Here is a 22,973-nt window from a genome sequence, read left to right on the forward strand (position 1 = left end):
TAATTTTCGTCCCTTTCGTAGAAACGGACCAGCCCAAAGTGCTACGTCCTCTAAGCAAGAGGGTAATACTGCTCAAGCCAAGCCAGCTTGGAGACCAATGCAAGGCTGGAACAAGGGAAAGCAGGCCAAGAAACCTGCCACTGCTACCAAGACAGCATGAAATGTTGGCCCCCGATCCGGGACCGGATCTGGTGGGGGGCAGACTCTCTCTCTTCGCTCAGGCTTGGGCAAGAGATGTTCTGGATCCTTGGGCGCTAGAAATAGTCTCCCAAGGTTATCTTCTGGAATTCAAGGGGCTTCCCCCAAGGGGGAGGTTCCACAGGTCTCAGTTGTCTTCAGACCACATAAAAAGACAGGCATTCTTACGTTGTGTAGAAGACCTGTTAAAAATGGGAGTGATTCATCCTGTTCCATTAGGAGAACAAGGGATGGGGTTCTACTCCAATCTGTTCATAGTTCCCAAAAAAGAGGGAACGTTCAGACCAATCTTAGATCTCAAGATCTTAAACAAGTTTCTCAAGGTTCCATCGTTCAAAATGGAAACCATTCGAACAATTCTTCCTTCCATCCAGGAAGGTCAATTCATGACCACGGTGGATTTAAAGGATGCGTATCTACATATTCCTATCCACAAGGAACATCATCGGTTCCTAAGGTTCGCATTCCTGGACAAGCATTACCAGTTCGTGGCGCTTCCTTTCGGATTAGCCACTGCTCCAAGGATTTTCACAAAGGTACTAGGGTCCCTTCTAGCTGTGCTAAGACCAAGGGGCATTGCTGTAGTACCTTACTTGGACGACATTCTGATTCAAGCGTCGTCCCTTCCTCAAGCAAAGGCTCACACGGACATCGTCCTGGCCTTTCTCAGATCTCACGGATGGAAAGTGAACGTGGAAAAGAGTTCTCTATCTCCGTCAACAAGGGTTCCCTTCTTGGGAACAATAATAGACTCCTTAGAAATGAGGATTTTTCTGACAGAGGCCAGAAAAACAAAACTTCTAGACTCTTGTCGGATACTTCATTCCGTTCCTCTTCCTTCCATAGCGCAGTGCATGGAAGTGATAGGTTTGATGGTAGCGGCAATGGACATAGTTCCTTTTGCGCGCATTCATCTAAGACCATTACAACTGTGCATGCTCAGTCAGTGGAATGGGGACTATACAAACTTGTCTCCGAGGATACAAGTAAATCAGAGGACCAGAGACTCACTCCGTTGGTGGCTGTCCCTGGACAACCTGTCACAAGGGATGACCTTCCGCAGACCAGAGTGGGTCATTGTCACGACCGACGCCAGTCTGATGGGCTGGGGCGCGGTCTGGGGATCCCTGAAAGCTCAGGGTCTTTGGTCTCGGGAAGAATCTCTTCTACCGATAAATATTCTGGAACTGAGAGCGATATTCAATGCTCTCAAGGCTTGGCCTCAGCTAGCGAGGGCCAAGTTCATACGGTTTCAATCAGACAACATGACAACTGTTGCGTACATCAACCATCAGGGGGGAACAAGGAGTTCCCTGGCTATGGAAGAAGTGACCAAAATCATTCTATGGGCGGAGTCTCACTCCTGCCACCTGTCTGCTATCCACATCCCAGGAGTGGAAAATTGGGAAGCGGATTTTCTGAGTCGTCAGACATTGCATCCGGGGGAGTGGGAACTCCATCCGGAAATCTTTGCCCAAGTCACTCAACTGTGGGGCATTCCAGACATGGATCTGATGGCCTCTCGTCAGAACTTCAAAGTTCCTTGCTACGGGTCCAGATCCAGGGATCCCAAGGCGGCTCTAGTGGATGCACTAGTAGCACCTTGGACCTTCAAACTAGCTTATGTATTCCCGCCGTTTCCTCTCATCCCCAGGCTGGTAGCCAGGATCAATCAGGAAAGGGCGTCGGTGATCTTGATAGCTCCTGCGTGGCCACGCAGGACTTGGTATGCAGATCTGGTGAATATGTCATCGGCTCCACCATGGAAGCTACCTTTGAGACGAGACCTTCTTGTTCAAGGTCCGTTCGAACATCCGAATCTGGTCTCACTCCAGCTGACTGCTTGGAGATTGAACGCTTGATCTTATCGAAGCGAGGGTTCTCAGATTCTGTTATCGATACTCTTGTTCAGGCCAGAAAGCCTGTAACTAGAAAGATTTACCACAAAATTTGGAAAAAATATATCTGTTGGTGTGAATCTAAAGGATTCCCTTGGGACAAGGTTAAGATTCCTAAGATTCTATCCTTCCTTCAAGAAGGATTGGAAAAAGGATTATCTGCAAGTTCCCTGAAGGGACAGATTTCTGCCTTGTCTGTGTTACTTCACAAAAAGCTGGCAGCTGTGCCAGATGTTCAAGCCTTTGTTCAGGCTCTGGTTAGAATCAAGCCTGTTTACAAACCTTTGACTCCTCCTTGGAGTCTCAACTTAGTTCTTTCAGTTCTTCAGGGGGTTCCGTTTGAACCCTTACATTCCGTTGATATTAAGTTATTATCTTGGAAAGTTTTGTTTTTGGTTGCAATTTCTTCTGCTAGAAGAGTTTCAGAATTATCTGCTCTGCAGTGTTCTCCTCCTTATCTGGTGTTCCATGCAGATAAGGTGGTTTTACGTACTAAACCTGGTTTTCTTCCAAAAGTTGTTTCTAACAAAAACATTAACCAGGAGATTGTCGTACCTTCTCTGTGTCCGAAACCAGTTTCGAAGAAGGAACGTTTGTTGCACAATTTGGATGTTGTTCGCGCTCTAAAATTCTATTTAGATGCTACAAAGGATTTTAGACAAACATCTTCCTTGTTTGTTGTTTATTCCGGTAAAAGGAGAGGTCAAAAAGCAACTTCTACCTCTCTCTCTTTTTGGATTAAAAGCATCATCAGATTGGCTTACGAGATTGCCGGACGGCAGCCTCCCGAAAGAATCACAGCTCATTCCACTAGGGCTGTGGCTTCCACATGGGCCTTCAAGAACGAGGCTTCTGTTGATCAGATATGTAGGGCAGCGACTTGGTCTTCACTGCACACTTTTACCAAATTTTACAAGTTTGATACTTTTGCTTCTTCTGAGGCTATTTTTGGGAGAAAGGTTTTGCAAGCCGTGGTGCCTTCCATCTAGGTGACCTGATTTGCTCCCTCCCATCATCCGTGTCCTAAAGCTTTGGTATTGGTTCCCACAAGTAAGGATGACGCCGTGGACCGGACACACCTATGTTGGAGAAAACAGAATTTATGTTTACCTGATAAATTACTTTCTCCAACGGTGTGTCCGGTCCACGGCCCGCCCTGGTTTTTTTAATCAGGTCTGATAATTTATTTTCTTTAACTACAGTCACCACGGTATCATATGGTTTCTCCTATGCAAATATTCCTCCTTAACGTCGGTCGAATGACTGGGGTAGGCGGAGCCTAGGAGGGATCATGTGACCAGCTTTGCTGGGCTCTTTGCCATTTCCTGTTGGGGAAGAGAATATCCCACAAGTAAGGATGACGCCGTGGACCGGACACACCGTTGGAGAAAGTAATTTATCAGGTAAACATAAATTCTGTTTTTCTACACAGTTTTACAGTTACACAAAAAATATTTAATAAAGCACTCAATTACAGAGCAATGCAGCCATTGCAAAAAAGTAACGCTCACACACTAGCCCCAAGCAAATGATAGAGCTTTAAAAAAGTGGTCAGTGTTACTAATCTGTGAGTGTGCACAACTTCGGTCACAGGCTGTGAGAATACTTGAGCTTCAAGATGGCAGCGCCCAGTATGAAGAGGCGGAGCTTCAGTATCTGGCACCTTTAAGATATTAAAACAGGAAAACTAATCTGAAAAGAACTGCAGGAACATAATGAGTAGTTGTGCACAGCAGTTTAATGTCCTTTAGCAATCCTTTATTTCACAGGCTTGTTTGTGCCTGTTATATATCTTTCTAATTGTCCGCAGCAGAAGAGATAAAGGAAATACTTCGAACTTGCTATAACCTAAACCTTTTACACTTCAATATTTAAACTAAAATAATTTAAAAAGCAGGCGCATATTATTCTCATGCTCTAAATACGTGATATCTAGCTTTTATTTTTGTTTTAATATCCTTTTTTTTCTGCCTTGACAGCCTGTACATCTGTATAGCACTTTTTTTTTTTAAAGTGTGTTTACTAATGCTTTCCACTTAAAGGGACACTGAACCCAATTTTTTCTTTCGTGATTCAGATCGAGCATGCAATTTTAAGCAATTTTCTAATTGACTCCTATTATCAAAGTGTCTTCATTCTCTTTGTATCTTTATTTGAAATACAAGAATGTAAGTTTAGATGCCGGCCTATTTTTGGTGAACACACAGTTGTTCTTGCTGATTGGTGAATACCTTCTTTTTCAAATAAAGAAAGCTAGAGAATGACGAAAAATTGATAATAGGAGTGAATTAGAACGCTGCTTAAAATTGCATGCTCTATCTGAATCACGAAAGAAAAGATTTGGGTTCAGTGTCCCTTTAAGGACAGTGAACCTTTTTGTTCAATTTGTTGAAACATGCATGCTCACTGTCCTGTTTATAATTGTAAAATATTGGCTAGGCTAGAGAAATAGAGACAATAAGTATATTGGGCACTAGGCTTTTTCATGAGCGTGAGTAAAATTCTGAACTTGGATGGAAATATTACTCCATTTGCTTGCAGATAAGGCAATTATGTTCAGTCTTGGTAGGCATTGGGATAATAGGGATGGATTTCAGCCCTTTGTTACCATGTTTCAGCAGCTTGTGTGTGTGTTTTAATTTTTACTTATAATACATACATTTCTTTTGGAACACACAACACTTTAGATTCTAATGCTTTGTTTTTTGTTTTGTTTTTCCACTTATCACAGTGTGAAAAAAGAAACTAAAGCAGAAGAAAGTAAAATGGTGGTGCAAGCTTCTAGTGAAAATACTGTTAAAGTCGAAGTGAGCACCAAGATGGATTCTGCTGCAGTTATTCCATCGGGTTCTACTTTGGCAGTTGCCTGCTCTGATGAAGATGAACCAATGGCGATAGTCTCCTCAAATAAACAAGATTCTGAAAAAATATTGGAGCCAGAAGTCCAAGAGCCATTGACAATTGTTGAAGATGGTAAAGAAGAAGATTTAATTGTAGATGCAGCTCAGATTGAGCCAGTGATAGACAGGGAACCACTTTCTGATCTTAGTCCTCAAGCAGCAGACGAGGATGATGAGGAAGCAGCTGAAGCTCCTGAAGCCACCTCATTTTATAGTGACCCAGTATCGTGCGTGCCTGCTTCTGAAGTTATTTCTGAGTATCGGCCACAACCTCCCACAGCTGAGGAGTTGGAAGTATTAGTGTCTGTAGAATCAGAATGTGAAGATGAGGCATCAGACACTGAACCTGAGGCACACAAGTGCAGCAAGGAGAGCAATTGTGAAGTTTCTGCTTTTGATGAAATATCAAAGGAGGAAAATTTAGGTGCAGAGATAAGCAAGGACTCCTGTTCTGAAGATCACAAAGATGTTCTATTAGAGGACAGTGCCACTGAAATGACTATAGTGGAAGACCCTAAGGTTTCTGAGACTGATGCAGATAAAGCTTTAGTGAAATGTGCAGACAGTGATGTGAAGGAGGAAGGTGATGCTGCCAAGGAGATTTTGCCCTCTGAACTAAACGCATCATCCACATCACCTGCATTATCACCTACATCACTTACTAGAACTGCCAAGTACAACCCTTTAAAAGGTGAACTCTCTGTAACGTTAACTCTTGACAGTCAGAATACAAAGATAGAGACCAGGAAAAAGTCTTTAGGTGACAAGAAATCTGGAAAAGAAAGTGATACGCCAAAGTCTAACAGTAATCGTTCCAGCCCTTCAGACAGTATTTCTTCTCAAAAGAGAGGTGGTGGAAGGAGCGTATCTCAGGAAAAAGATGCAAAAGTCACCTCAAAGTCTAGAGAGAGAGAAATTAGGTCAAACACAAAGAAGGATGATCGATCAAAGGTGAGTGTTTATAAGTGATGTTTTCTTAAAGGGAAATTATCATTTTCTATTACAATCTACAATCATTTTCTATTACAACTGTTTGTTTGTATAAACTCTACAATATACTTTTTGTTTTTGTCCCCTTTTCATGTAATTTTATTCTGAAATTGTGAGCTTTTCAGTTCCTTTTAGAAATGGAAGTGCAGAAAACTGTTACGTTTTCACACATTCATTGGCTGCACACTCTAGCGTTCTATTTATACCTGTCCCTAATTGGCCACAGCAGAGAATGTAACCTAAGTTACAACATGGCTGTTCCCATTGTTTTATAGACGTTAAAACTTTGCACTTATTTTGTAACTATTTAAACAACTAATGAAACTTTAAAAAAAAAATCTACATGTTCTTCTTAAACTGTTTTCTTTGAATGCATCATTCTATCTAGCATTTTTTTTTAGTGTTTAATGCCCCATTAAGTAGTTACGCAAATTCCTATATTTTTGCCCTTGAGCATTCGGGAAGCCTTTAATTCCTGATAGTATGCTGCTATTGTTTTACAAAATGTATTCTTTAGTCATAAGCATAATGTTTCTTTTAGAGTTCTTATGCGAGGTACTCTCGAAGCTCTAAAAGCAGCCCCCGGGGTTCAAAACCAGAGGTAAGTTACATGTTGCAGTATGCAGATAGCATTTTGGTAAATGGTATAATTGTCTCAATTTGCATATATTAAATTGACCTCATCACATTGTTTTGTAGAAAGAAATTAATACTGTTACCTTATATCATGTCTTTTTATGGTAGTCTATTTAACTTCCTCTTTTATTTATTTATATATATATATATATATATATATATATATATATATATATATTCTTTTTAATGACACGATGAGTCCATGGATCATTTTAATTACTAATGGGATATTCACCTCCTGGTCAGCAGGAGGCGGCACAGAGCACCACAGCAAAGCTGTTAAATACCACCTCCCTTCACTCCCAACCCAGTCATTCTCTTTGCCTACGTTAGTGCTAGGAAGTGGTAAAGTTAGGTGTTATGATTCTTCAATCAAGAGTTTATTATTGGTGGAAGATTCTGCTGCTTTGTCCTAGGATGTAGCCGTAGTCCATATCAGGCTCTTCAGTAGAGCAGTGGTGGCTTTAGAGCAATGGGAACTTGTGGGACATAATTCTCACTGGTCCTCCCATACTGATGCTGCCCTAATCGGAAAAACTGAGGGATCTTACTCAGTCTATTTCTTTTGCACAGGTCCATAGGAGGGAGAGGACCTCTTAAACCTGGGAGCTGTCTTTACTGTCGGGCAGTTGAGGAGGTAAGTGCTGACTTGTTTTCTGGGGGATAGGACTCTGAAACTGAGGCACTTGGTTTTTGAGGGGACAATAAAGAGACTCATGGGAATATGGGCACTTTATTTAAGACAGTTACAGCGCAGCCACGGGGGGCTGAATGCTTAAACGTATGGTTCTTATCAACCGGCGTTTTACTAATAATCGTGACCGGGAGATGGCTGATTTGGGCGGTTCTAGAGCAAGCATTGCGCATCTTTTTCTGACTGCCTCTTCCTGTTAGTTGGAAGAAGTCTCGTCACCCGTTTTTTTACTGCGCATCTAGTTAAAAGTAGCGCTTGCTAATAGTGTCAGCTGCACATCTCTGGAGCAGATGCGTGCCGATTAGAGACTGCAGTATTCTGGTGCTGGGAAACGGATCCTGTCTGTGCAGTGAGGATCATTTTTCTAAAGATATGTAGGCATCTCAGCAAGGTACTGCTGAGGGGTGGAGTGATCAGTAGGGTATTTTTCCTTGTAGTTACATACTCTATTAAAAAAATAAAAAAAGTTAGTATAACATTTAAAGAAACAGTACCGTTTTTGTTCAAACAAAAAAATTGCTTAAAAAAATTGTGACCAAGTGTGAGTTAAGATGGACCAAGAGTCTTTGCACGCTGTAACTTGTTTCTTTCTTTTTTGATGCCAATGTGGAACCACCAATCCCTTTTGTCCCTCATGTATTGAGAGGACTTAAAGTTATAGGGATAGACTTTTTTGTTGAACCATCATTTTCTAAGGAAGATGCCAAGGCTGAGTTTATGCCGCAGCTTTCTCCTCAAGCGCCCTAAAAAAAAAAATTGCCACCCTCACATGCAGTGCCCTGCACTTCCTTTATAACTCCTACTGGGGTTACCTTGTAAAACATATTTCCCTTATGTCTTCTGCTGTTTCAAATGCGTTGTCTGCCTTTCCAATGTTGCAGGGAAAGCGCAAGAGGAAAACCAGACTTTCAGTAGATGAGGTTTCTGACGCAGCTCTTGCTATTACGGATGCTCCCTCCCATAAGACTGAGGAGGAGGATACTGTGGTAGCATCTGAAGGTGAAATTTCAGATTCTGACAGTGTAATCCCTCTTACTAATACTGAAGTGGTATCTTTCAGATTTAAGCTGGAACACCTCAGTTTACTACTGAAGGTGGTCTTGGCTACGTTGGACGACTACGACTCCCCGGTCGTTATTAATCCTAAGAAATCCAGTAAGCTTATCAAACATTTCAAGGTTCCTTCCTCCTAGATGTTTTTCCGGTACCAAACCGAGCTTCTGAGATCATTACTAAGGAGTGGGAGAGACCGGGTATCCCTTTTTCTCCATCTCCTATATTTAAATAGATGTTTCCCATAGCCGACTCTTTTAAGAAGGCTTGACTAACAGTTCCCAAGGTGGAAGGAGCAGTTTCCACTCTGGCTAAGAGAACTACTATACCCATAGAGGATAGTTGTGCTTTCGAAGACCCTATGGACAAAAAGCTAGAAGGGTTACTCAAGAAGATGTATGTACACCGGGGCTTACAATGGCTTCCAGCTGTGTGCATTGCTACCGTCACTAGTCCGGCGGCATATTGGTTCGATGCGTTGTCTGATGCTATCAGGGCAAACTTCTCTGGATGAAATCCAGGATAGGATAAAAGCTCTTAAATGAGCTAATTCCTTTATTATGGATGCTTCCCTTCAAGTTATTAAACTGGGAGCAAAGAGTTCATGTTTCTCTATTCTAGCTCGCAGAGCCTTATGGTTAAAACCTTGGTCTGCAGATGTGTCCTGTAAGTCTAAGCTTTTAGCAATTCCTTACAAGGGGAAGACCTTGTTTGGACCTGGCTTGACTGAAATTATCTCTGATATCACGGGAGGTAAAGGACAGAGTAATTTTCGTTACTTTCGAAATTTCAAGGGAAATTCTTCCTCTTCTGCCTCCAAGTAGGAACAGTCTAAACCTTCATGGAGACCCAATCAGTCTTGGAATAAGGGAAAACAATCCAAGAAGCCTGCTATTGAATTTAAGACAGCATGAAGGGTCTGCCCCCGATCCGGGACCAGATCTTGTAGGGGGCAGACTTTCCTCCTTCGCTCAGGCTTGGGTTCGAGATGTTCAGGATCCCTGGTCAATAGAAAGTGTCCCAGTGATACAAACCAGAGTTCAAAAGTTTTCCTCCCAGAGGCAGGTTTCTGCTTTCAAGATTATCTGCAGACCAGACAAAAAGAGGCGTTCTTACACTGGGTAGGAGACCTCTCCGACCTAGGAGTGATTGTTCCTGTTCCTATACAGGAACAAGGTCTGGGATTTTATTCAAATCAGTTCGTGGTTCCCAAAAAAGATCTCAAGTCTAAACAAAGTACCAGCCTTCAAAATGGAAACTATTCGTTCCATTCTCCCTTTGATGCAAGATGGTCAATTTATGACAACAGTGGATTTAAAGGACGTGTACCTGCATGTTTCTATTCACAGGGATCATCACAAGTTTCTAAGGTTGGCCTTTCTGGACAAACCCTTTCAGTTCATGGCTCTTCCCTTTGGTCTTGCCACAGCTCCCTGGATTTTCACAAAGGTTTTAGGATTGCGGTTGGTGGTGCTTCGGTTACAGGGCATTGTAGTGGTGGCGCCCTATCTGGACGATATCCTAGTCCAGACGCCATCCTTATAACAAGCAGGATTCCACATGGACATGGTGTTATCCTTCCTACGATCTCACGGGTGGAAGGTGAATTTGGAAGAGAATTCCTTAGTCCCAAATACAAAAGTAACTTTCTTGGGAACCATAATAGATTACCTTTCAATCAAAGATTTTCGATACTTGTCTAGCCCTTCAGTCCACTCCTCGGCCATCAGTGGCTCAGTGGGAGGTGATCGGGCTGATGTGGCGGCAATGGACATCCTCCCGTTTGCTCGGTTCCATCTCAAACCTCTGCAGTTAAACATGCTCGGGCAATGGAACGGAAATTATACCGATTTTGTCTCCTCGAATACTTCTGGGGCGGGAGACTAAGGATTCTCTTCAATGGTGATTGTCTCTGTATCATCTCTCCCAGGGAACCTGCTTTCGCAGACCATCTTGGGTGTTTGTGACTACAGACGCCAGTCTTCTAGAATGGGGAGCAGTCTTCTGGCCTGGCCTCAGTTAGCCTCAGTCCAGTTTATCAGGTTCCAGTCGGACAACATAACTTCAGTGGTTGCATCAATCATCAGGGAGGAACTAGTAGTTCCTTAGCGATGACAGAGGTAGCCAAAATAATTCAGTGGGCGGAGGCCCATTCTTGCTATCTGTCGGCGATCCACATCCCAGGGGTGGACAACTGGAAAGCGGACTTCCTGAGCAGGAAGACCTTCATCTGGGGGAGTGGGAACTCCATCCGGAAGTGTTCTCCGGCCTGATTCTCAAGTGGGGTCAGCCGGAATTGGATCTCATGGCATCTCGACAGAATGCCAAGCTCCCGAGATACGGGTCGAGGTCCAGGGACCCCCAGGCGGAACTGATAGATGCTTTGGCAGTCCCTTGGCCCTTCAGTCTAGCATACCTTTTTCTTCTGTTTGCTCTTCTTCCTCGGGTCATTGCTCGAATCAAGCAGGAGAGGGCATCAGTGATCCTCATTGCACCAGCTTGGCCTCGCAGGATTAGGTATGCAGATCTGGTGGACATGTAATCTCTGCCACCTTGGAGACTCCCGTTAAGGAAGGACCTTCTAATTCAAGGGCCCTTCACCCAAATCTAGTTTTTCTGAAGCTGACTGCTTGGAGATTGAACACTTAAAGGGACAGTATACACTCATTTTCATATAACTGCATGTAATAGACACTATTATAAAGAATAAGATGCACAGATACTGATATAAAAATCCAGTATAAAACTGTTTAAAAACTTAGAAGCTGTCAGTTTGGCTCTTTTGAAAAGGTAGCTGGAAAGCCCACTGCAAGTGGCAAATAAGACACTGCCCCCCTCCCCCTTCTTTTGCATATGAAAAGACCCTTTACACAAACAGCAGCAAGCTGGAGAAGGTAGCTGACAGTATTCACATAAAACTTTGGGGCTTGGTTAGGAGTCTGAAAATCAGAGCAATGTTATTTAAAAAATAAGCAAAACTATACATTTATTTAAAAAAAAAACTTCATGGGCTATATAAATAGATCATCTACAAAACATTTATGCAAAGAAAAAATGAGTGTATAATGTCCCTTTAATTTTATCCAAGCTGGGTTTTCTCACTCTTTCATTCAGGCTCGTAAGCCTGTAAATAGAAAGATTTGCCATTAGATATGGCGTAAATATCTCTATTGGTGTGAATCCAAGGGCTACTCATGGAGTAGAGTTAGGATTACTAGAATGTTGTCTTTTCTCCAAGAGGGTTTGGAGAAAGGATTATCGACAAGTTCCCTAAATCAAATCTCTGCCTTATCTGTTTTTGTTAGACAAACAATTAAATGTAACACTGTTCCTGTTTTTTGTAATAAATAACTGAGGATTCACTAAAGGAGATCATCCTGTTTGCTTTTTGTTAGACAAACGTCAGGCAGATGTTCCGGATGTACAATCATTTTGTCAGGCCTGTGTTCAAACAATTTACTCCTCCATGGAGTCTGAATTTAGTTCTTCAAGGGGCTCCGTTTGGGCGTGTTTCGTGCTTTAAAGTTTTATCTGCAGGCGACTAAGGAATTTCGTCAGTCTTCTGCATTGTTTGTAGTTTTCTCAGGAAAACGTAAGGGACAGAAAGCTTACGACTACTTCTTTCTTTTTAACTGAAGAGTATCATACGTTTTGCCTATGAAACTACTGGACAGCACCCTCCAGAGAGCGTTACAGCTCATTCCACAAGGGCTATTGCTTCCTCATGGGCATTCAAGAATGAAGCTTCGGTGGAACAGATTTGCAAGGCTGCAACTTGGTCCTCTCCACACTTTTTCAAAATTATACAAATTTGACACTTTTTGCCTTGGCTGAGGCCGCTTTTGGGAGAAAGGTTCTTCAAGCAGTGATGCCTTCCGTTTAGGTTCCCTGTCTTGTCCCTCCCGTATCATCTGTGTACTCTAGCTTGGGTATTGATTCCCATTGGTAATTAAGATGATCCGTGGACTCATCAGGTCATAGAAAAGACAATGTATGTTTAACTGATAAATTTATTTATTTTTTGACGCAATGAGTCCACGGCCCGCCCTGTTTTTGTGAGACAGGTTGTTATTATAAACTTCAGACACCTGCACCTTGTTACTTCCTTTCTTTCCTTTACTTCGGTCGAATGACTGGGTTAGGAGTGAAGGTAGGTGATATTTAACAGCTTTGCTGTGGTGCTCTTTGCCACCTCCTGCTGACCAGGAAGTGAATATCCCATTAGTAATTAAGATGATCCGTGGACTCATCGTGTCAAAAAAGAAATACATTTATCAGGTAAGCATAAATTTTCTTTTTTCCCCTTATCCTGACATTTTATCAAATATGTTTTGATGGTATAATAACTATAAACATTTTGAAGTATGATTAATGTATTACTTCATGAAAACCTAATATTTTATAGAATATATTTAACTGATCTGACTTGGCATTTACTATGCATACATTGCACTGCCTGGCAGGTTTTTGATGACCTCCAGGCACTGGCCAGTTTTATTTGACAGGAGGAAGGTAGGTGCCCTAGGCAGAGAGTGGTGACTTAGAAATTAGCAGGGTCAGGCAGGCAACACTACATTCAGTAGAAGGTCGGGTAACAACATCTGAGATACAATGCTTGGACAGGCTGTTCGTAGCTGTATACAGGAGGAAGAAATTTTGAATCCCTGGCTTGCTATCGATTAAGGGTGCAGCAGCTGTCACAGAATATCAGACAAACCTGGAAATCAGTACTAATCCTATAATGGGTTAATTTATCAGCTTTCCCAGCTGTAGGCACAGCCTTAGTGTGTAAGTGTCCCTGGGCTGGCCATGGCGCTTTGACTCCAGGATGGCTCCTCAGGCAAATATTTTGTGTAAAGCTGTAGATAATGAAGACTCAGAGTACTTGTGTTTGTATGGAACCCCTGCCTTTTTTTGGTACCCACATCATAAATTATCTTGCCCTCATCAGAACTTTTTATTTATTTCTACCCACTTATCCTAATGTCCAACACCCAGATGTTTTTTGATCACATTTAAATGTTGTAATACATTGTAACTTCAGGTTAAATGCCTTTTCCTTTTCATTATAAATTGTAAATGCTTACTCTACATCTTAAAGTGAATGTAAAGTTGAATGAATCAGTACCCATTTTTTTAAAAATACTATTAAAAACAGGGGCACTTTCATTCATTAAACTTTACATTGCAGCGTTTAAAAAAAAAAAAAAAAATATATCTTTTTTTTTTTTTCGTGGCAAACCCAGACAGCTCCTCTGTAGCTTACTTCAGCAATGACTAATTCAGCTTCCTCCAATCATGGCGTGCACCCTAGAGCGTCCATTGAGTAGAGCAAGCTGGTTTCGTCATTAAAGTGCTAAGTACGGAGGAGCTGCGGGCGGGGGATCGCGGTCTGTGTTTGCTTAAGAAAAAGGTAAAAAATTTAAAAACAAAAAACGCTGCAATGTAAAGTTTTAATGAAGGTGCCCCTTTTTTTAATAGTTTTTTTTTTTAACCAGGCATTGATTCTTTCAACGTTAAATTCACTTTAATTATTCTACTACAATTCCATGGTTGCTCTTACATATAGCTGAAGCAGGATTAATCTGACACAGCTTTTCTTGTTTGCATTACGTTCTCTTTCTGAATAATTAAGAATAAATTGGGGTTTCATGACCCTTTTACATGTTAAATGAACATTTTCTGCTTGAAGTGAATCATTGCATTTTTTATTTAACTGATTTCACTGTGCTTGCTAATAGTTTTGAATCTTATGCCTTTATAGGATCAAGAGGGGTTTTCATTTAATTTGGATGAGTTTGTTACTGTGGATGAAATTGCAGAGGAACATACAGATACAAAGAATGCAAAAGAGAAGGCTAAAACATCTCAAACTCCCACTACAAACAAAAAACGAAAAGATTACGAACAATCATCAGAAGGCAAGAAGTCTAAAGAGAGAACTGCAGCTTCACTTGGGGATAAACAGGAATTATCTTTTGTAACTTTAGATGAGGTAGGAAGTGAAGATGTCACAGCTGGAACAGAACCAGGGGACTCATTGGTTGTAAAAAAATCAGTGTCACAAACTGGTAAAGGCCAAAGCAAGTCTGCAGCAAAAAACTCACAGGTTCTGATGACATTAGATGAGATAAGCGATGAGGAGGACATGATCCAGGATGCAAAATCTGTTGTAACAAAAATGCCAGAGGACTTTACTAAAGAAGAACAACTTGTGACACTTGATGAAGTCAGTGAGGAGGAGCCAACTTCAAATTCTGACGTTTCTAATTCTGTTCATTCTTCTATTCAGGGCACAGAACACACAGACACTAAAGTAGCTAATGAAGCCCCGACAAATAAGTTGGTGGTAGACCATGTACAGGTTGATCCTAGTGACCAGCCTCTCTTGACATTAGATGAAATTAAAGGGGATGATGGTGATGAAGACATCAGTGATGACAATGACTCCATAGCGGATATTGTTGCGTTTGATGAAGGTCACCATTTCTTTACTGTTGATGAAATAGGTGAAGAGGAGGAAGACAACTTAATGACTTCAGAAACAAATGTGGAATCCCAGAAGCCAACTGGAAAAAAATCTATTGCTGAAAAGTCAACAGGTAAGGTGGACAAGCATAATGTCATACCTATAGACTTAAAAACTAGCAGGAGTTAATGATTTCCTTTACATTTTTGTTTAAAAAATGTTTATTTCAAAAGTCAAAATAAAGGTAAAGTTAGCAATGTAGTGCATTCCAGCTGGTAAAACTAAACACATTAAAGGGACATGAAATCCAATTTTCTCCAACATAGGTGTGTCCGGTCCACGGCGTCATCCTTACTTGTGGGATATTCTCTTCCCCAACAGGAAATGGCAAAGAGCCCAGCAAAGCTGGTCACATGATCCCTCCTAGGCTCCGCCTACCCCAGTCATTCTCTTTGCCGTTGTACAGGCAACATCTCCACGGAGATGGCTTAGAGTTTTTTAGTGTTTAACTGTAGTTTTTCATTATTCAATCAAGAGTTTGTTATTTTCAAATAGTGCTGGTACGTACTATTTACTCAGAAACAGAAAAGAGATGAAGAATTCTGTTTGTATGAGGAAAATGATTTTAGCAACCGTAACTAAAATCCATGGCTGTTCCACACAGGACTGTTGAGAGCAATTAACTTCAGTTGGGGGAACAGTTTGCAGTCCCTTGCTGCTTGAGGTATGACACATTCTAACAAGACGATGTAATGCTGGAAGCTGTCATTTTCCCTATGGGATCCGGTAAGCCATGTTTATTACGATTGTAAATAAGGGCTTCACAAGGGCTTATTTAAACTGTAGACTTTTTCTGGGCTAAATCGATTGATTATTAACACATATTTAGCCTTGAGGAATCATTTTATCTGGGTATTTTGATATAATAATATCGGCAGGCACTGTTTTAGACACCTTATTCTTTAGGGGCTTTCCCAAAGCATAGGCAGAGTCTCATTTTCGCGCCGGTGTTGCGCACTTGTTTTTGAGAGGCATGGCATGCAGTCGCATGTGAGAGGAGCTCTGATACTTATAAAAGACTTCTGAAGGCGTCATTTGGTATCGTATTCCCCTTTGGGTTTGGTTGGGTCTCAGCAAAGCAGATACCAGGGACTGTAAAGGGGTTTAAAGCTTAAAACGGCTCCGGTTCCGTTATTTTAAGGGTTAAAGCTTCCAAAATTGGTGTGCAATATTTTCAAGGCTTTAAGACGCTGTGGTGAAAATTTGGTGAATTTTGAACAATTCCTTCATGTTTTTTCGCAATTGCAGTAATAAAGTGTGTTCAGTTTAAAATTTAAAGTGACAGTAACGGTTTTATTTTAAAACGTTTTTTGTACTTTCTGATCAAGTTTATGCCTGTTTAACATGTCTGAACTACCAGATAGACTGTGTTCTGAATGTGGGGAAGCCAGAATTCCTATTCATTTAAATAAATGTGATTTATGTGATAATGACAATGATGCCCAAGATGATTCCTCAAGTGAGGGGAGTAAGCATGGTACTGCATCATTCCCTCCTTCGTCTACACGAGTCTTGCCCACTCAGGAGGCCCCTAGTACATCTAGCGCGCCAATACTCCTTACTATGCAACAATTAACGGCTGTAATGGATAATTCTGTCAAAAACATTTTAGCCAAAATTAACCCTTGTCAGCGTAAGCGTGGCTGCTCTGTTTTAGTTACTGAAGAGCATGACGACGCTGATATTAATATCTCTGAAGGGCCCCTAACCCAATCTGAGGGGGCCAGGGAGGTTTTGTCTGAGGGAGAAATTACTGATTTAGGGAACATTTCTCAGCAGGCTGAATCTGATGTGATTACATTTAAATTTAAATTGGAACATCTCCGCATTTTGCTTAAGGAGGTATTATCCACTCTGGATGATTGTGAAAATTTAGTCATCCCAGAGAAACTATGTAAAATGGACAAGTTCCTAGAGGTGCCGGGGCTCCCAGAAGCTTTTCCTATACCCAAGCGGGTGGCGGACATTGTTAATAAAGAATGGGAAAGGCCCGGTATTCCTTTCGTCCCTCCCCCCATATTTAAAAAATTGTTTCCTATGGTCGACCCCAGAAAGGACTTATGGCAGTCAGTCCCCAAGGTCGAGGGAGCGGTTTCTACTTTAAACAAACGCACCACTATTCCCATAGAGGATAGTTGTGCTTTCAAAGATCCTATGGATAAAAAATTAGAAGGTTTGCTTAAAAAGATGTTTGTTCAGCAGGGTTACCTTCTACAACCCATTTCATGCATTGTCCCTGTCACTACTGCCGCATATTTCTGGTTTGATGAACTGCTTAAGGTGCTCGATAGTGACTCTCCTCCTTATGAGGAGATTATGGACAGAATCAATGCTCTCAAATTGGCTAATTCTTTCACTCTAGACGCCTCTTTGCAATTGGCTTAGTTAGCGGCTAAGAACTCTGGGTTTGCTATTGTGGCGCGCAGAGCGCTTTGGTTGAAATCTTGGTCGGCTGATGCGTCTTCCAAGAACAAGCTACTAAACATTCCTTTCAAGGGGAAAACGCTGTTTGGTCCTGACTTGAAAGAGATTATCTCTGATATCACTGGGGGTAAGGGCCACGCCCTTCCTCAGGATCGGCCCTTCAAGGCAAAAAATAGACCTAATTTTCGTCCCTTTCGTAAAAACGGACCAGCCCAAGGTGCTACGTCCTCTAAGCAAGAGGGTAATACTTCTCAGGCCAAGCCAGCTTGGAGACCAATGCAAGGCTGGAACAAGGGAAAGCAGGCCAAGAAACCTGCCACTGCTACCAAGACAGCATGAAATATTGGCCCCCGATCCGGGACCGGATCTGGTGGGGGGCAGACTCTCTCTCTTCGCTCAGGCTTGGGCAAGAGATGTTCTGGATCCTTGGGCGCTAGAAATAGTCTCCCAGGGTTATCTTCTGGAATTCAAGGGACTTCCCCCAAGGGGGAGGTTCCACAGGTCGCAGTTGTCTTCAGACCACATAAAAAGACAGGCGTTCTTACATTGTGTAGAAGACCTGTTAAAAATGGGAGTGATTCATCCTGTTCCATTAAGAGAACAAGGGATGGGGTTCTACTCCAATCTGTTCATAGTTCCCAAAAAAGAGGGAACGTTCAGACCAATCCTAGATCTCAAGATCTTAAACAAATTTCTCAAGGTCCCATCGTTCAAGATGGAAACCATTCGAACTATCCTTCCTTCCATCCAGGAAGGTCAATTCATGACCACGGTGGATTTAAAGGATGCGTATCTACATATTCCTATCCACAAGGAACATCATCGGTTCCTAAGGTTTGCATTCCTGGACAAACATTACCAGTTCGTGGCGCTTCCTTTCGGATTAGCCACTGCTCCAAGGATTTTCACAAAGGTACTAGGGTCCCTTCTAGCGGTGCTAAGACCAAGGGGCATTGCAGTAGTACCTTACCTGGACGACATTCTGATTCAAGCGTCGTCCCTTCCTCAAGCAAAGGCTCACACGGACATTGTCCTGGCCTTTCTCAGATCTCACGGCTGGAAAGTGAACGTGGAAAAGAGTTCTCTATCCCCGTCAACAAGGGTTCCCTTCTTGGGAACAATTATAGACTCCTTAGAAATGAGGATCTTTCTAACAGAGGCCAGAAAAACAAAGCTTCTGGACTCTTGTCGGATACTTCATTCCGTTCCTCTTCCTTCCATAGCTCAGTGCATGGAAGTGATCGGGTTGATGGTGGCGGCGATGGACATAGTTCCTTTTGCGCGCATTCATCTAAGACCATTACAACTGTGCATGCTCAGTCAGTGGAATGGGGACTATACAGACTTGTCTCCGAAGATACAAGTAAATCAGAGAACCAGAGACTCACTCCGTTGGTGGCTGTCCCTGGACAATCTGTCTCAAGGGATGATGTTCCACAGACCAGAGTGGGTCATTGTCACGACCGACGCCAGTCTGATAGGCTGGGGCGCGGTCTGGGGATCCCTGAAAGCTCAGGGTCTTTGGTCTCGGGAAGAATCTCTTCTACCGATAAATATTCTGGAACTGAGAGCGATATTCAATGCTCTCCAGGCCTGGCCCCAGCTTGCGAGGACCAGGTTCATACGGTTTCAATCAGACAACATGACGACTGTTGCGTACATCAACCATCAGGGGGGAACAAGGAGTTCCCTAGCGATGGAAGAAGTAACCAAAATTATTCTTTGGGCGGAGTCTCACTCCTGCCACCTGTCTGCTATCCACATCCCAGGAGTGGAAAATTGGGAAGCGGATTTTCTGAGTCGGCAGACATTGCATCCGGGGGAGTGGGAACTCCATCCGGAAATCTTTGCCCAAGTCACTCACCTGTGGGGCATTCCAGACATGGATCTGATGGCCTCTCGTCAGAACTTCAAAGTTCCTTGCTACGGGGCCAGATCCAGGGATCCCAAGGCGGCTCTAGTGGATGCACTAGTAGCACCTTGGACCTTCAAACTAGCTTATGTGTTCCCGCCATTTCCTCTCATCCCCAGGCTGATAGCCAGGATCAAGCAGGAGAGGGCGTCGGTGATCTTGATAGCTCCTGCGTGGCCACGCAGGACTTGGTATGCAGATCTGGTGAATATGTCATCGGCTCCACCTTGGAAGCTACCTTTGAGACGAGACCTTCTTGTTCAGGGTCCGTTCGAACATCCGAATCTGGTTTCACTCCAGCTGACTGCTTGGAGATTGAACGCTTGATTTTATCGAAGCGAGGATTCTCAGATTCTGTTATCGATACTCTTGTTCAGGCCAGAAAGCCTGTGACTAGAAAGATTTACCATAAAATTTGGAAAAAATATATCTGTTGGTGTGAATCTAAAGGATTCCCTTGGGACAAGGTTAAGATTCCTAGGATTCTATCCTTCCTTCAAGAAGGATTGGAAAAAGGATTATCTGCAAGTTCCCTGAAGGGACAGATTTCTGCCTTGTCGGTATTACTTCACAAAAAGCTGGCAGCTGTGCCAGATGTTCAAGCCTTTGTTCAGGCTCTGGTTAGAATCAAGCCTGTTTACAAACCTTTGACTCCTCCTTGGAGTCTCAATTTAGTTCTTTCAGTTCTTCAGGGGGTTCCGTTTGAACCCTTACATTCCGTTGATATTAAGTTATTATCTTGGAAAGTTTTGTTTTTAGTTGCGATTTCTTCTGCTAGAAGAGTCTCAGAATTATCTGCTCTGCAGTGTTCTCCTCCTTATCTGGTGTTCCATGCAGATAAGGTGGTTTTACGTACTAAACCTGGTTTTCTTCCAAAAGTTGTTTCTAACAAAAACATTAACCAGGAGATTATCGTACCTTCTCTGTGTCCAAAACCAGTTTCAAAGAAGGAACGTTTGTTGCACAATTTGGATGTTGTTCGCGCTCTAAAATTCTATTTAGATGCTACAAAGGATTTTAGACAAACATCTTCCTTGTTTGTTGTTTATTCAGGTAAAAGGAGAGGTCAAAAAGCAACTTCTACCTCTCTCTCTTTTTGGATTAAAAGCATCATCAGATTGGCTTACGAGACTGCCGGACGGCAGCCTCCCGAAAGAATCACAGCTCATTCCACTAGGGCTGTGGCTTCCACATGGGCCTTCAAGAACGAGGCTTCTGTTGATCAGATATGTAGGGCAGCGACTTGGTCTTCACTGCACACTTTTACCAAATTTTACAAGTTTGATACTTTTGCTTCTTCTGAGGCTATTTTTGGGAGAAAGGTTTTGCAAGCCGTGGTGCCTTCCATTTAGGTGACCTGATTTGCTCCCTCCCTTCATCCGTGTCCTAAAGCTTTGGTATTGGTTCCCACAAGTAAGGATGACGCCGTGGACCGGACACACCTATGTTGGAGAAAACAGAATTTATGTTTACCTGATAAATTTCTTTCTCCAACGGTGTGTCCGGTCCACGGCCCGCCCTGGTTTTTTTAATCAGGTCTGATATTTTATTTTCTTTAACTACAGTCACCACGGTACCATATGGTTTCTCCTATGCAAATATTCCTCCTTAACGTCGGTCGAATGACTGGGGTAGGCGGAGCCTAGGAGGGATCATGTGACCAGCTTTGCTGGGCTCTTTGCCATTTCCTGTTGGGGAAGAGAATATCCCACAAGTAAGGATGACGCCGTGGACCGGACACACCGTTGGAGAAAGAAATTTATCAGGTAAACATAAATTCTGTTTTTTTTCTTTCATGATTTAGAAAGAGCATGCAATTAACAACTTTCTAATTTACTTCTATTATCTAATTTGCTTCATTCTCTTGATATACTTTGCTTAAAAGCATATCTAGATAGGTTTGGTTGCTGCACATAGATGCCTCGTGTGATTGGCTCACAAATATGCATTGCTATTTCGTCAACAAAGGATAGCTAAATAATGAAGCAAATTAGTTAATAGAAGTAAATTGGAATGTTGTTTAAAAGTGTATTCTCTACTACTTGAATCATGAAATAAAAAATTTGGGTTTAGTGTCCCTTTAAGTAGGAGAAAATTGTACAAAAAAAAAATATTGTCCTTTTTTTTTAAAATCTCTTGTTTATATTCACAATTTTAATAATTTTCTTCTAGGTGGTTTTATGATTATTACAAATCTTATTTAATTTTTTCTAAACATTGCAATGAAAAAAGAATGAGATGCTTAGCTGGATACAGTTAATTTCTGTTTATGGCCAGGTTTACTAGAAACACATCTGACACATCTATTTATGCAACTATTATTTGTAAAAAAAAAAATATACTTGGTTTTCCACATCTCATGAACCACCATCTGGGGTGATTTACTAAGCCTGAATCATTATGGCGATCAAGCCCATTATGTCAGATTTATGTTCTCCTTTTTGGGGCAGTTTAACTAGTTTTCTCCAACATTGGTGTGTCCGGTCCACGGTGTCATCCTTACTTGTGGGATATTCTCTTCCCCAACAGGAAATGGCAAAGAGTCCCAGCAAAGCTGGCCATATAGTCCCTCCTAGGCTCCGCCCATCCCAGTCATTCTCTTTGCCGTTGCACAGGCAACATCTCCACGGAGATGGTTAAGAGTTTTTTTGGTGTTTAAATGTAGTTTTTATTCTTCTATCAAGTGTTTGTTATTTTAAAATAGTGCTGGTATGTACTATTTACTCTGAAACAGAAAAGGATGAAGATTTCGGTTTGTGAGAGGAAGATGATTTTAGCAGGCAGTAACTAAAATCGATTGCTGTTTCCACATAGGACTGTTGAGATGAAGTAACTTCAGTTGGGAGAAACAGTTAGCAGACTTTTCTGCTTAAGGGATGACTAGCCATATTTCTAACAAGACCATGTAATGCTGGAAGGCTGTCATTTCCCCTCATGGGGACCGGTAAGCCATTTTCTTAGTCAAACAAACAGAATAAAGGGCTTATTATGGGCTAAAAAACTGGTAGACATTCTTATGGGCTAAATCGATTGCTTTATTTGGGCATTTTATGCATATTTATGCTGACAATTTGCATTTATAAACTTTGGGAACGTTTATTAAACGGCAGGCACTGTGTTAGACACCTTTTCCAGTCAGGGGGCCTTCCTAGTTATAGACTGAGCCTCATTTTCGCGCCATTACTGCGCAGTTGTTTTTTGAGAGCAGGGCATGCAGATGCATGTGTGAGGATCTAAAAATTGCTGGAAAAGCTTCTAGAAGGCGTCAATTGGTATCGTATTCCCCTCTGGGCTTGGTTGGGTCTCAGCAAAGACTATAGCTGGGACTGTATAGGGGTTAAATTTACAAACGGCTCCGGTTCCGTTATTTTAAGGGTTAAAGCTCTGAAATTTGGTGTGCAATACTAGTAATTTTTGAACAATTCCTTCATACTTTTTCACATATTCAGTAATAAAGTGTTTTCTGTTTAAAATTTAAAGAGACAGTAACGGTTTTGTTTTAAAACGTTTTTTGTGCTTTGTTGACAAGTTTAAGCCTGTTTAACATGTCTGTACCTTCAGATAAGCTATGTTCTATATGTATGAAAGCCCATGTGTCTCCCCATTTAAATTTATGTGATAATTGTGCCATAGCGTCCAAACAAAGTAAGGACAGCACTGCCACAGATAATGAAATTGCCCAAGATGATTCCTCAGATGAAGGGAGTAAACATGATACTACATCATCTCCTACTGTGTC

General features: G+C 42.0%; 1 protein-coding gene across 4 annotated transcripts in view; it reads left to right on the forward strand.

Annotated features, from left to right (window-relative positions):
• ZNF638 (zinc finger protein 638) overlaps window positions 1-22,973 on the forward strand; it is a 560,949-nt gene that overhangs the window by 479,151 nt on the left and 58,825 nt on the right. For 3 of the 4 annotated variants that reach the window (XM_053704339.1, XM_053704337.1, XM_053704340.1), the window contains exons 18-20: window positions 4,828-5,947; window positions 6,528-6,587; window positions 14,134-14,971. In XM_053704339.1, coding sequence (XP_053560314.1) covers window positions 4,828-5,947; window positions 6,528-6,587; window positions 14,134-14,971 — 2,018 coding nt within the window. The remainder of the gene's footprint in view (window positions 1-4,827; window positions 5,948-6,527; window positions 6,588-14,133; window positions 14,972-22,973) is intronic. The other variant, XM_053704338.1, reaches the window with a different exon arrangement.

Source organism: Bombina bombina, chromosome 2 (assembly GCF_027579735.1).
Source record: "Bombina bombina isolate aBomBom1 chromosome 2, aBomBom1.pri, whole genome shotgun sequence".
In the NCBI taxonomy this organism is placed as follows: domain Eukaryota; kingdom Metazoa; phylum Chordata; class Amphibia; order Anura; family Bombinatoridae; genus Bombina; species Bombina bombina.